This window comes from Oryzias latipes, chromosome 16 (assembly GCF_053564925.1).
Source record: "Oryzias latipes strain Hd-rR chromosome 16, Olatipes_Hd-rR_3.1".
In the NCBI taxonomy this organism is placed as follows: Eukaryota; Metazoa; Chordata; class Actinopteri; order Beloniformes; family Adrianichthyidae; genus Oryzias; species Oryzias latipes.
Genome location: NC_136252.1, coordinates 21,938,324 through 21,953,919, shown reverse-complemented (window position 1 = coordinate 21,953,919; position 15,596 = coordinate 21,938,324). Strand labels below are relative to the sequence as shown.

General features: G+C 41.4%; 1 protein-coding gene across 1 annotated transcript; it reads left to right on the top strand.

The window, feature by feature from the left end:
• The first annotated feature begins 8,154 nt into the window (after positions 1-8,154).
• Positions 8,155-14,473, top strand: crabp2a (cellular retinoic acid binding protein 2, a). Its single transcript, XM_004077915.5, has 4 exons — positions 8,155-8,482; positions 11,640-11,818; positions 12,282-12,398; positions 13,506-14,473. The coding sequence occupies exons 1-4, from the start codon at positions 8,401-8,403 to the stop codon at positions 13,554-13,556; spliced, it is 429 nt and encodes a 142-aa protein (XP_004077963.1). The 5' UTR covers positions 8,155-8,400; the 3' UTR covers positions 13,557-14,473.
• Positions 14,474-15,596: the final 1,123 nt, after the last annotated feature.

The window sequence follows — 15,596 nt, the reverse complement described above, 5'->3', positions numbered from 1 at the left end:
CTTGTATTGTATTGTAAAATACTGATGATCAAACGAGTCGTTCTTTTATTACAAAAGCTTCCGAAATTGCAGTGTGATCTGCAGGCTCGGTTGTTTGAACCTGATAGAGTTAACACGAGTTTCCTGTTTGTCTCAGCAACTTCGAAGGTTCATTTAGAAAATGTTTGCCTGTTTATCTCAGTGACTTCTTCAGTTCCAAGCTGCTGGTGGGGAGTTTCAACATATTTACTATCTCTGAAGGTTGTGGCACACCTCAGAAATTAAATAGATTGAGATAACATTGTGCGACAAATCTAGGACTAACAAAACTGAATGTGAATCTTATCAGAAATATTAAGAAAATTAAGAAAATCACAGTTGTACATGTAACTTCTCTCAGCTAGAGGCAGATTTTTACAAAAGCACAGCTTTTTAAACACAAATAGTCTTTTGAAAAACTTCTTAGTTTTGGCTGATTAGCCCAGGAAAGTAATCTTTGCAAATGGACTCAGTCAGCCACAACAAGCTCAGAGTTAACTTAAATGAGGTCTGGAGTCCCTCCGCTCAGATGGGAGAAACTTACAGAAGGACAACCATCCGTGAAACACTCCATCAATTAGACCTTTATGGCGAACTGACCAGAAAAAGAAAACCTTTTTAAAATGCGCGTGATGACCAGTTGGGGATTTGCCAAAAGGCTCCCAAATGGCTCTTAGTGGATCAGAAGCAAAATTCCTGAATTTTAAACAAAGAGTGAACTGTTTTGTAAAGTTTTCCACCAACATGTTGGGCGGAAATGGATGCTTTGAGACATTAGATGTAAGAATCAGCAAAGTTGAAGGAGAAATCTGTTGCTCATTAATCTCTCTGTTGTGAAGAGCTCCAACACACTGCAGCAATACTAATGGGAACATTCCAGTTTATCTGCAAATTAATCACATCTTTTAAAACAAATGATGGCCATTTTCTGCCTATTTTTACATAAATTCACTCTTAACCCACTTAATATCAAATCCAGCTTCAAGGAGAGACTGAAATGTTGGTTTCCATGTAGCCCCAAATTGTTCATAATTAAAAAAATAAATATGACCTTGTAATCTTGTGTAATCACCCTTGGGGGGCCCTGTCTCGTGCCAGGCGTTGGGGTGGGGGGATGCTCGGAACTCCTTTGTGGCGGTGGGCTGCTCGTCTGTGGCTGGGGGTGTCTTCCTGGGGTGGGGACCTACGCTGGGGCCCCGGGCGTGGCGTGGGCCCATTATTTTTGGCTAGGCTGGAGCTTCCACTCTCTGTGACATTGGGGGCCCCTGTGGCATTCCTGCTGGCCCCGGTCTGGGGGGTGGCGTGATTGCCCGGCAGGTGGATTTCTTCTATCTGCTATACTGTGTGGTTGTTGGGGGGGGGGGGGTCCTGGCTACCACTGCTGCTTCTGTGGGGCTCTTAGTTTGGGGATGTCTGGGCACGCTCCCTCTTTTTTTTTCATTCTATCATCCACCACAGCAGAACATAAATATTCACTTGAGCACAGGTGCTAGCTCACCTTTGCACAAATAGTTTGTGTGACTGAATGAAATGCACGTTTGTATGCATAAGTATGTGCATGTGAACTGTAGTTGTATTGTGTACATGTTGACATGTTTTTATGAGAGCATTTTTGGAGCCAACAGGTATGTTTGTAACATTTGAGTGTGTGTGTGGAGAGGCCCCGCCCCTTTTAGAACAACATTTACACCTGCCAGTAATGATCATAGACCTCCTGCATCTTGTTGCTGTATGATTCTACCCCCCCCTCATAATAATAATCCTCTTATTTCCTTAACCCCCCCCCCATTTTCTTTCTCCCTTTCTGTTTTCCCCTAACCCCCCTAACATCTCTCTCTTCTTTCCTGCTCTTCTTTTCCGTCCAGTTCAACAAAAAATGGTTACAAATATAATCAATATAACTAATTTTCCCTAAATTACAAAAGTTGTTTTTACAAATACACATCTTGTGTGTCAGAAGATTCGTAACCCCTGTTGTAACCATAAAATCTGTCCAACACACAAGATCTTTTAGCCCTCATCTGTTTGCTCAGCTGTTGGACAGAACAAATTAGAAAAAAAAAACTATTATGCATCAATGTGTTTTAGTGCTTTCTTGTTTATAATCAACCTATCTTCACCATGTGAGTTCTAAGAGAATTGACTGTCTATTTTATAGCTCAATACTTTCATAAATCTGTTATCCTTTCAATTTCTCACAGATCTTTGGCAAAGTCATGAGATCATGAAGAAATCACAAGATCCCTTTAACTTAAAGCAGTCTTTCTGTTTTTGCCTCCAAGCGCCGCACAGCTATAAGAGGCCTGAATGCTTTTCAAGTCAGGAAGGGAAATCATAAATGGGATCTAACACTGTGTGGTAATTCTGACGTCTTCAGAGACACTTTCTGTCCATGTTCAGTGATCAGCCCCTCAGTACCTTTCTCATGCTCGTGCACGCACATGCAGAAAATGTTGAACTTAGACAGTGCAGGAAGTTCGACTTTTTGAACAGATTGTTGACACATTTACATCTGAGGAAGAAGTGAAAGTGCACAACAATCGTTGACTGGGGTCCAGGAAAGAGAAGAATAAGCAGATTGAGAGGGAGGCAAGCAGAAAGATATGAAACAGAACGCTGCACTTCTATTGACCTTGTGATTTAGGAGAAAGCAGTTCACACTAGGTAAAAATAAGGTGAAAACACTTGAAGTTTGGGAAACAACTCTTGTTTTCTTTCTCACCCCCCCCCCCCATTCCCTTCACCACACTTCAGCCACACTTTCTCATGAACCCCTCTATCTCCTTCGCTTCCTTTCTTTTCACTTTGACCCCTTTTTTCTTTTCTCTTCCTGTTAGCTCCTCCCTTCTGTTGTCCTCAGTCTTCCTGTCCAGCTTTGAGTGATTCAGCATCAATGAGGCCACACAAAGCAACTTTACAGTGCTGCGGTCATGCAGTGCAGCGGAGGTGCTCTCATTAAATCTGTTTGTCACAGTGACATAGAACAGAAAAGATGCCAGAAAACATCCAACAGAACAACAGATCTGGATTAAATTATGACCTCGATGGAGCAAACTTTTAACGTTTGGCTTTAAACAGCTTCCAGGTTCCATTCAGGCTGAACTTCAGCTCTTGTTCTCCTGCTGTCTGCAGCAACTTGCAACAAAAGAGCACAATAATTAGAACCACAAAGACACGAGGGGGAGGGAAGAAGGATTTTAGGAGTTGAAGGGGGAGGAGGTGAGACCTGATGGACAAAGGGAACAGACTGTGAGTAATACAGGCGTCTGGGTGCAACTGCACAGGCATCTGGAGGTTTGGTACACACTCACGCGTCTACACAAACACTTGTGTGCTAGATAAATCTCAGGTTTGTATAAGGGCATACATGAGCCTGATAAATTCTTTTCAACCTCTGTGAGTTGCATTTTTTTGAGGTAATAAGGGCCATTTAATGAGATAGTGTCATAATAAAAGGATGAGAAACTGCTATGCAGGGCTGGACTTGCTTTCCTCAGAAACAGGGAGCCTTTGCCTGCATTTTTTCAGGGATTGTGGCATGCTGCACACACAAATTTCATGCACAAAATCTGACAAACACACAATTATCTGCCTCTGTTTTCAGTTTTAATCCTTATCGCTTCCTTTGTCCTCTTTTGGTTCGCACGTTCTTGGCATCCTATTTCCACATTATTTCTGCCATCCTTACTGTTCTAATCAAATCCATGTGCTTTGCTGGGTCAGCAGTGCTGCACAAGCTTTTGGCTGTTAATCCACATGTTCAGTCTGTTTACTTTATAAATATGTTAGAGTTTGTTAATGGCAAGTTTTTGCATTTTAAACCACCAGTCAAAGGTAAAACATGGATATTTTAAATTAAAAAAATTAGGCTAATTATTCTTTTTTTTATCCTGCAAAAGCAAAACAACCTAATTTTGTTTCTTGTGGTTCATCTTATGACTGTGACATAAAGCAAGAAAAATCAGGGAGAAAGTTACAATCATTTTGAGAGACTTTGCTTTGTTGCTGGTTAAACGCCACAAATCATGAGTTCCAGCCTGGATTTGGTGGCTCGGAAGCCGGAGGTCAAGTTCACATCTGGGAGGACTGAGTATGGTGGGGGTCATGTAGATGATAAAATGAAGAATAGCACAGAGTCATTTCTTTACTGAGGGCTTATTTCATTACATCAAACACACACCAGATGCAGCTCGTGGAGAGACATTGCTGTTCTTCACTAAATGTTTTTGCCAATTGCCAAATACCAAAAAACTCAAAAAAAAAAAAAATCGGTTTTCTAGAACAATAACCAATCTGGATTTGCCTTCTTTTTGGGTCAAATCTGTACCATTTGAATGAAGAGAGGAAAAAGGAAACAATCCACAGCCTAAGAGGAAGTCAGTGTTGAGATATGGCATCGGTCATTACAGTGCGAGTGCTGACACAAGCTTTGCTCTCATTTGAATAAATAAGAGGTTACATAATCCCAGAAAAAAAAGAGACTGGTATCTGCTCCCAGTGGCATCTTTACTGCAGAATTTCAGCTTAGATTTAATATGCAGTGTCATGTGAAAATTAAGTCAAACACCTGGTTGCTTTGGGTAGATGTAAAAGCATGTATAGGAATATATATGATACTGTGTAGGATACTGTGATACTGTTCAGTGTAGGACACTGATTTTGGAGGAGGAAAACATCAAAAATGTACAGATCTTAAGATTTAAAAAAAAAATCAAAAATAATATTGATGACGATTTATCAGCAATAGTTATATTATTAACCACTTGCAATTTGTTTAGTAAAAAAGTAAACAGAAATAAACTTAAACAGACATTCACATATATTTTAATAGTTGTTTGTAATGGTAGAGAGGGAGATGGGATGCCTCCTCCAAGGAACTCCTTTGGGTTCCCTGACACCAAAGGAGGTGAGGGCTTTCTGCACAATGATAAAGAGAAGCGAATGTGATAGAAGTTAGAAAATTCCCCCATCTAGTACAGTAGTCATGACTCAGTTCTTGAGAAAATAAAGGAGTGGACTGTTGTGTAAGTTGCTGCAACCACATGTTTGAGTTTACATTAGCCATAAAGCAAGATGCATTTTTTATTTACCACTTTGACAAGGTAATAGTTTGTGTTTCCTGTTTTCTTCTTCATAAATGCACACCAAAACACTTTCTGTAGATATCACCAAAGCTGGGAGTATAGAACATTTACAGCGATCAGAAAATGTTGGAGTGACAATAACGGACACACTTCTGTTACGATTGCTGTAAGAATTGCAGAACACAGTTCCAGCATTCGGCTTTTTCCTCATTTCCCTGTCAATCGATCAACCACCTTTGACATGTTTGACTTCTTTTCTTTCAAAAGGACTGACAAGATGTTGACATTTTAGAAATGTTTTGTTCATGAAAAACAAAAGTAATACTTTTTACTTACTTGCTTACTTTTTGTTCTCTTTTGGACTGCAGTCAGTGTTATTAACTTTCGAAATGTTTAGGATTTTATTAAATGATTTTAACTTCTCCTCATATTCAGTTGTTTTAAAACTTTCTTTAAATGGGTTTTTGCCCTGACCTTTGGGCAAAGAGCCAAATCCGATCTGAATAGACATTGTTCTGCTTCCATGTCGGACAGCCAGTCTGTCAGTTTTCAGTGCCAGCTGATGAGATCACTTACTGACAATAATTTCAGAGTGAGAAAGAACACACCAGAAAAGAAAGACGCCAACCGCTAACAGAGGGATCATGGTGTCCCCATAAGGAAATGAAGATGAGTAAAATAAAGTTGGCACCATCAGAGCACATGGAAGCTGGCAAAGCCAGAGAAGCATCTCTTCTTTCATGCCTCTTGGGTTTTCCATCATCTTTCTCACTGTCGGCCAACTTTTGATCTCCTGGTTTTCTTCTATCCCTGTTTGATGAGTCAATCCCTTTCACAACGAGATTTAAAAAATGAGCTCTGATCTCTAACTTTTCACCTTTCTCCTCCTTCCTCTGTCCATCCTCTCCTCTTTGAGCTCCATTCCTCAGAAGGGGCACAAAAGAACAAAAGCATGACAGCAGGAAAAAGAGGACGAAAAGAAAGGGGGGAAAGTTTTTGGAGGTGAAGAAGGAGCAAAAAAAGGAAGAGGGAGAATGGAGGGAAGGATTGGGCGGACAGGGAAAGAGAGTGGGAGGCAAAGCACGGCTGAGTGGACCTGAATGCTGTGCCGTGCTTTGTCATGGTGTGCTGACATGCAGCATCACACACATTACGGATCTCTTCATCAATCCCCTGTCTGAGGAGCACAAACACACACACACACACAAACACACGCACCTACAGCGGATAAGGGTGTCATTACGCTGTAGACCACACAGCGGACTCCTGTTGGATTCAGTGGTCTTTGATGCACTTCTTGTTGTGCCATAATGGCCTGCAGCGAAGGTAACGATTAATCCTCTTGGTTCTTTTGTGAATATGTGACTTAATTAATTCCCCTTTTTAACCACACCCCATCCAGCAGGCAGCTGATGTTAAATTCAAGCTGCAGGTTCATCCAAACAATTTTTATTGGGAATTAAAGTCCCACTCCGATTGGATTTTGATCCCAAGCGTTCCCAGTGGTCTTTTACATATGATAATGCCGTTTTGTTTAGCAAAAATCTAAAAATATGTGTTTTTTCTAGGATATAGTTTCTGTAGAACTACAAGAATTCATCCAATTTTCATTTCTGAAGTGTGGCATAAGCCTATCCTTATTTTCCATTATCCATCTGTTTACACGCTCTTCTGCTAGCAAACAGCCCCTCATAATCCCAAGATAACATTTCCGCTGCAATAAAAATTCTGAGCAATATTGAAGCTATTCAGCTATACAGTTTTTGCCAAATACCAGCTCGGACGAGGAAAACAAAGACTTGTCTTAGATGCATGCTCTTTTAGATTACAAGCTTTTCCAGCTGCATTTTTTTCAACTGCTCCTGAATCAGAGCAATTTGAATAAAAAAACATTCACGTCCAAAAATGTCAAGATGAATCGAAAATCTAAAAAGATCAAAACTGATTCGAAATCAAATTGTGTTCGTGGCATTGTGCTGATTCCACCATGATTTGCAGGACCAGATTAGGGTGACAGGCTCATCGCTAGACAGTATTTGAAATTTGAGGTTTTCCATTATGACTCTGATAGTGAGCCCTTCAAATAGCTGTCAGATACTGAAACCTGCTGTACCTCTTTCCAATAAGCCAGGTCGCCTTGGTAACCTTTGGTTCATTCACCGTGGATGGATCATCCATCAAGAGTCAATAGTTAACGTGTGCTTTGTCCACTTTCCATCCATCATCCGCGCATGGGTGCGTGTGCGCATACTTTAGGTGCATGAATGTGTATGTGAGATGTTAAAGAGCTACCTCCGACCCCGCGGGCCCCTGACCCTGCCCCATCTGACAAATCTCCTCCTCCTCTCACCCTTTTCTTCCGTCCTCGCAGCGGGGGGCGCAAAGCTCTAAGGGAGGCACCACCGATTTACCCAATCCTTTATTTTAATCTCTGCCCTTCTCTCTGCGTGCTTGCTTCGTGAGTGTTGTTCCCTCTGACGCAGGCTCAGCTAAATCATCAGCTCCTAAGGTCGCAGCCAGGAGCTGGATCCCATTACGATGGTTTTGATTTTCACAGCACAGTTCCGTGGCGCACAGGAGCTGCATGGGGTTCGGGATTGAGGGGCGTGAACTTGGCTCCCTCCTCTTCACAATCACATCCCACCCACGCGCGCGCGCGCGCACAAACACACAGTCACACACAACCGCTCTGCAACCACTCAGTCTGCCAGTCTGGCAGTCGAGTAGCTCTTCCTTCGCACCGCCCTGCCAAGACGACATGTTCTGTCAACACTGTGGCCTGACTACATCCTCCCTGTTTTGAAATAACAGCGCTGACTGGATCAAAGTAATGCACTTAACAATGCCATAATCAGAGAAGAGCAAAATACTCGCCTATATATTTGTGCTGTCATGTTTTACGCGCGGTCCCTCCAGGGCGCGCAAGATTTTTGGTCTCCGGGACGCGCACAGAGTCTGGCTCTCCAACTTGAAAATGCACGTGTTGCCTAAAGGGGCGTGGTTGGCTTGAAAAGGTTTTAAGTTGGCCTTCGGGGCGGGTCCATATAAAAGCGGGGCGTGCAGTCTTGTTCAAGTGTCTTAACTTGTAGCAGGCACTTGAAACGCTCAGTGGATGCGGCAAACACGCTGACGCAGGTCACTCATCCTAGAAGAGCAGAAGCTGAGCAAAGTCAGGCGACCCAAACACAAAGGGGCAAATTTCAGCATTTTAACACGGACAACAGCCTGATCCTGTCTGACCTGGACTAGACTTCTTAAATTTTATTAATTCCTAAACTTTAACTTGCTGCAGCCGAATATGGATCGAAAAATCCCTGATTTTTCTGGCACCTGGGAGATGAAAAGTTCTGAGAACTTTGAAGAACTCTTGAAAGCTTTAGGTAAGATTGTTTTTTGATCTTTTTAAAATTATATTCTGTCAGATCTTCTGAGGTGTCAGCTCACAGAATCTCATCACACCCGGTCATGTTCTGCATCTGGGCACAATCGAGGGGTCACTCTGTCCCACATGGGTGGGGGATCGGCGGCACCCCAAACTCAAACCTTGGACTGATGCCAGCATCAGCCCCCCACCCTCCCTTGGCCTTCCCCGCCAACACAATAGAGACAAGCGGCTGTACTTCTGTTCATGTCACAGCTTCAGATTGTGTGGATGCGCGTGAGGAGACCGTTAGAACACAATACAGCGCAGCACAGCAGCGGCGTTATCTGAAGCGGGAGTCAAGGATAACAGAAACACCTGCTGTTCAGATTGGGACCGTTTTGTTTTGCGCCCCGTTTCCCTTGGACCGCGCGCCCCCGTCTGCCGTTAGCGGTCGTTTTTCTCATTATGTGATTTTCCAGTGCACACCTGGAATTCATGTCATCGAGTGGTCCACTCAGGGAGAGAGAGATGATTGAGCTAAACAAGGCTGCTCTTTATCTCATGCTCCATCACACGCGCTTTTTAGTCCACAGCGCATGCGAGGTCACGGAAGCAGCCGTAAAAAGGCGCTATTGTCAAGAGATGACTGTAGTGAAAGAGTGAAAAATTCCTAATGAAGTAATTAACATGTAACTTCGGTCCAATAACCATATCCCCATCCCTCTGTTTGAAGAGAATGAAAGGTGGAGGCCTTACAAAGAGGAAGGATGAAATGATTGGGCACCAACTGTCTTTTTTGTGTGGAACCACTAGGAATAAGAATGCAAAATGGGTTGCACAAACCCTCATCCACCAGTGTGCTCACAGCATTCCTGCATAACGCTTGGCTGCATTGCTAAGAATTACAGGGAATCATCTGATTCCCAGTTTCATTAGGGCACATCGCAGCTGGAGGCAGCCTGTCCGCACCCCTCATCTCCATTTCTTCTTCCTCTCCCACTCTTCCCACCCACCACCCTCTAGCCATCCCCTGCTCTTTCCTCTGTCCTCCTGCCTCCCTGTCTCCCAGGCCTCTGCCCTTTGACCCCTGACCCTGAACGTCACTGAATACATATGGGTCCAAATTTAAGATTTTAGGCATTAAGCATTTCTTAAGCACTCTGATATACAGAGGTCTACACACCACAGTCTGTCACTGGATATATTTCTAGTAATGACAGTATTATTTGTATTAATAATTTAAAATAGCATGGGAGTGCATTACTTGTGAAAAAAATCTGTGTTGTGAGGCGTTATAAAGTCCCTCTCCAATCTTCTTTTGATCAATTGTAAAAGCGTTCCCAATTGCCTTTTAATTTTTTGCCAAAATAAAAAAACAATAACTTAGCTTTCTGGGACATAGTTTCTGCAGAGTAGTTCATTGACAATTCAGCTGAGATGTGGGTGGGACTGTTGGTACAGAGCATCCCTATTTCCCATCATCTCTTTTTTTGCATGTTCTTCCAATAGCTTACATCCCCTCACAACCCCTAGCTAACATTAGCGGTGCAACAAAAATGTCGAGCAGTATTGAAGCTATCTAGCTGTTTAGAGCAAGATACCAGCTCAGACAAGGAAAAATTAAGATGTGTGTGGATCTTATCATTTAAAAGTGGATGCATTGGAATGGAGTGGAGGAAGGAGCTATAGTCTTTCCAAGGGCATCTTTTCATCTGGTCATGATTCACAACAATTTCAATAAAGAAATATTAAGAAATTTAATTGTAAGCTTAACTATCTTAATAAATGTCCTCCATCAGAAGAAAAATGCTATAAGAACATGGTTAAATTCACCAAAAAAACCAATTTTTCATCGGACTGGGTCGTTGAATTGATAAGAAAGTTTTAGCAGAAACATAATTCCTTTTATTGATAAAGGTGTTTAAATTTGATTATTTGTGTGTATTTTTATGGAGTCACCATCAGTGCGTGATTGTCTGTGTGCATGGGTGGGACTGTACAGCACTCTGGGCGTTCTAAGAAGGTAATAAAGCGCTAAATATCCACCATTTACCATTTTTGTAAAAGTTTAATGAAAATAGAAAAGAAAACATTCAATTAAAGAAAACATTTAACCTAAAGGCAACACTTGTGTACTTAAAAAATAATTGGCTCCTTGCTATTTTTCCTTGCATCATCAAAATAACTTGGATTTACCTCAGAACAGTTTGCAAGTGTTTTATACTGACATTGCCGAAGTTGTACTGTCAGGATAATACAGCCAGGCGATAAAAAGTGAAAGCTGGAAACCCTGCTGCGACTGCGCATATCTATTTTTATATATTTACACTTGCTGACAGGTAGGAATCTGCATGAGGTGAGAAGTGTGAAACCCAACTCGACAGTGCACACAAACTTCCCCTCGCACTTGGAAGACATATTCACACACAGACCACTGACCCAGGGCTGTCTGACCCCCTATCCCTACACATCCCTCTACTCCTTTGTCCCTCCTTTCCCACGATGCAACATCAGCTTCTCTCCTTTTTACTTTATTTCACGCAAAACCTTTATCTTCCATCTGTCATTTTTTTTTAAACATGCTGGGAATAAAGCTTAAGGAATTCCCCACAAAGTGACACATTACAACCATTAAAATCAATTCAAATTAAGTAAAAAACAAAACGAAAAGTTTTAAAACAGATAAAAATGGCATTTTTTCTGTGGAAGGAAGCTTTTTGAAGTCTCTTGTCTCTACAATCAAGCATATCTGCATGTTTTCTCTGAGGCTGCTGGAAGTTGGAAAAAGGAGAGTGATGTTTATCTCGGAAAGCATAAATCATCACGTTGGTTGGAGTGGTTCAGCGTGTGTTTGCGTGCGTGCTTAGATGATTAGGTCTGAGAGGAACACAGATGTGCTTTGTCTAATGACCTCATTGTTTCCTCTGCCATCATCACTGCGCAGACGCCGACCCACAACTTTCCTTTCTTTTCATTCTAAATTGAATACTCGCAGGACACGATGTCTTAGACATTGGTGAATGAGTTTGTTGAGTTTCTTGGGATTATTTTCCCCATAAACCTCCCCCAATGACATTATGGTCAAAAAGACAAAACACAAAATATATTTTTCTTTATGCTCTGTGGGACTTTTTTTTTTCATTTTCCTGAAGCTGTTCTTACGTAATTGTCAGGTGTGAACATAATGCTGCGCATGATTGCGGTGAAGGCGGCCTCCAAGCCACTAGTGGAGATAACGCAAGATGGGGAGACGCTGTCGATTAAGACGTCAACCACAGTTCGCACCACTCACATCACCTTCACAGTGGGACAGGAGTTCAACGAGACCACTGTGGACGGGCGTCCCTGCACGGTACAGAGAAAAGGCTCAGATCTGAGCTTCATCTTGAGCTATATCTTGTGGATATAGACATCTACCAGAAAATCTGGACCATTATTATGTTTATGTGATGGTCTGTGGTGGTACACTGCACTCTAATGGTCCTTTTCAACTCCTGTACATATCTCAGTTTCCTTGTCTTGCCCTTTCCTGCCCTCTGTCCCTCCCTAATTCTCCCCACTGCTCTCCCCATTATCCCATGGATGGCCTCTGTCTGGCCGTATCCAAAGCAAACACAAGCAAGCAGCCAGGGCTTCACGCCACCCAGGATGAGCGCATCACAACTTATCACCTCTGCTGCACTGCTGCAGCTGTCTTGACTCCCTCTATCAGACACTCCCTCATTAAGTTCTCCTCACCATCATTGACATCCCATTCAGCTGTGCATGCATTCATGTCTACATTTCTCCCTCCTTTACCTTTTCAATGCCCTCAGAGTTTTCCGGTTTGGGAAACGGACAACAAGATCAGCTGTGAGCAGACTCTGCAGAAAGGAGACGGACCCAAAACGTCCTGGACCCGAGAGATCACCAGTGACGGCAAGCTGATTCTGGTAAGACAATCAGAGTGTCCACTCAACTTTATGAGAGTGATGTTTTTGTATGTTTTGTTTAGGAAAACGTGGGGTTCCATTGCAACAGCAACGAATCTGCAAAGTTGACAAAACAACTTAAAAGAGCAAAATTACTCAAACTGTCACACATGTGGTTTTGTTTTGTCTTTTGTTGCAATATTCTACACTTTTTGGCACACATTTAGCCGAACACTGGTTACCTTGTGGTCGGCATCTCATAAAAAATCAGCCCATTTGGACAAAAAAAATTTAGAGCACTGTAATATGCCAAAATGGGGCGTTATGTTTTTTATACTTCTAGCAATAAACTGAAGGTATTTTTATTTGTACAGGTTATATGCATTTATTAAAAAACACTTAAAAGCTTATTAAAAGAGGAATTATAGAAACCAGAGTACCCCCAACCCCATTTAATTTTAAATGTAATTGTTTTTTCACTATTTCACTTCTTTTATTGTTTACTGTGCAAAATTTCTTCATAATACAGTTCTTAACTTTTAACAGCCCCATTTTACTTTTCCTGGTAAAATGTTCTCCAAATGTTGATTTTGCAACAACATCCCAAACATCAAATAATCTGCTCAAGGCTAACTTTATCAAAGAAACGTTGTATTTACTCTTTTTAAACCTTAAATCCCATTCAAACAAGGGGAACTGAATTTGTTTACTTTTTTTGACCCAGGTGAACCTGTGAACCCAGTTTAACTGGAAACGGCACACAGACACTAATCGCAGCCCTCCCACCAGTAAATAAGCTTTTAATTGAGCTGCTTGTAAATAAAAGGAGCATTTACAAGGAGATGCTTGCTCAGTGGTTGGCAGATAGTTAAGTATTGACTCATTCACAAGAGCTTTCATGAAGCCAGCAGTTGTTTATGTGTGAGATGTGACCTTTTCTGGACTTGCAGAAACAGTTTTTCATACCAGCTAGATCCAGTGACATTTTGGGTTAACTCCCCAGATCATGGAAAAACGGAATCTCAAATTGAAGTTTAGGTTTTGATCAGGGCTGTTGGCTTCTGTTGGGGAGAAATTGGACTTTTCAGACCTCATTTTTTGCCCTTTTTGCTCTTTCTTTCTTTGCAGACCATGAGAGCAGACGATGTGATTTGCACCAGAGTGTACGAACGACAATGAAAAGAGCACTTCTCCCTTCACGTCCTTCAGCAGCTTCCTCCTCTTTACCGTTACGTCCTCCAATACAACTCCTTATGCTAGATATTTAGTTTGACACTTTTACCTATAACTTTATCAATTTATCAAGTATTGTAATTGTGCGCTACACACATTTTTTTGGCACTGTGCTTCCAGAGAGCCTCAACAAATGTTTGTTTCACTGTGTGCTGGATTTTCTAAGTCGGCAGTTCATGTCTGAGGCTTTGTTAGAGCTACTTGTATGTGAGTGTTGTGTGGGAGCCGATGAGGTGTGAGTCTAAATTTGTAGATGTGTAAACCAATCTTTGAGCTCTTCCAGTACCATGTCAGCTTTGATGTGTCCAGCTGACCTCTCTGTTTTTCGTAGCCACGCCCCTCTGATTTTTCTATCTCATTCTAATATTGTTTATTTATTACTTTACTAGAAGTGGTTTTTACTTTGTGTCTCTTTTATATGAAATATGACAAAAGGAATGCAACACTTTCTATGAGAAAAACAATAAACCACATCTTTAAGTCCACCTCATGTAGCCAAAAAACATTCCAGAATAACTTTTCCCATACCCTTTATTTTATGATTTGTGTGTAACTATAGCATTTGTTTGCATTAGGTTGCTCTGTCTTATTTTAGGCTTCATGTCTGCTGTCTACAACCAGAATAACTTGTCTGCACTCTCTGAGGCCCCATGTTAGTTTTCAGTCTGTCCATCTCTCCCATCTTCTGTCTGAAGAGCTTTTCTTTGCCCCATGTCCTCATATTTCTGCAGGTTTCCCAGGTAATATGCAGGAATATTTAATATTGATCAAACTAAGCAACCTCTGCTGTGAAACCTTTTAAAAATAGGTAAACGTTATCTGTCTGGAACACGTCCAATGATAATAAAACTAACCAATGAGCAGATGTGGATATCTCTAATTAATTTGTTATATAATATGTAAAAAGCAGAAATTATATTTTTTGTTTGTTTTAGAAGTTATGTGCTGTTTTATTTCTAGGTTGTGGACTAAAACCTCATAATATCAGCTGTTTGACTAAGTCGTTGTGATACTTCAAACATTTTAGAGCACTACAGTGTCTGAAGAAAGCATACATTTATAGCAAAGTGAACCAACAGATCTACTTTTTTGGCATAGGAATGGCAACAAAATTCTTACATGTTCCTTTTGTTTTGCAAGTCAAACAGCTGCCTTTTTGGGAGGTGGGATTGACTAAAATGCGCTCTGATCAGAAATAAAATTAAGCACCAAACATGAAGTGATAGTTCTTTTAAAGTCTTCTTTCTCTTTTCTTGTCTAAACCTATATTTTTATCTTTAAATGTGCTTTTATTTTTCCTCCTTTGGTTCAATTATATTATTTGGTTTCCCATTTTAACGAAGGAAACAAACTCTGAACCTGATCCAACACTTCATGGTGTGGTCCATTGTTTCTGTAAAACTAGCAAAAATCTAAAGCAAGAAAATGTTAATAATTGAAAGTTAATGTCCTTTAATATCCAAGAACACTGTGAATATTTCTTGGCACGGAATTTCCTTCAAAAAAGAAGGATGATCAATTATTTCATTTCTTTATTCTGTGACCCCAGTTTAGTTGCTGTGGGTCCTAACTGATCTCTCTTGCTCCAAACAATGTTAGTATCTCTGACCCCCCTGTCATGACCGAGGTCAAAGGTTCATGTTCTTCCTCTAATCTGTAACCCATCTGTACATGTGTACATGTTAGGATACGTACACAAGAAGGGCGCTGATTTTCTCATTCACAGCATAATCCAAATCCATGTTTAAGACACATCTGTTGTTATGCCAACCTCCACGGATTATAAATCACATATGGGTCAGTATGCTAGTCAAACGATGGGTTTTTGGAACGGCGACATCATAGTTCAGGCCAGTGGGCATGTCTCCCGTGGCAGGAAATGCCAGTTGGATTGCAGGTACAGCTGATTGACAGCAGATGTTTTCAACAATGAGCAGGCAGCTAGGTCCTTAAAAACAGAGGATTGGGGGGGGTAAAAGTTAGCAC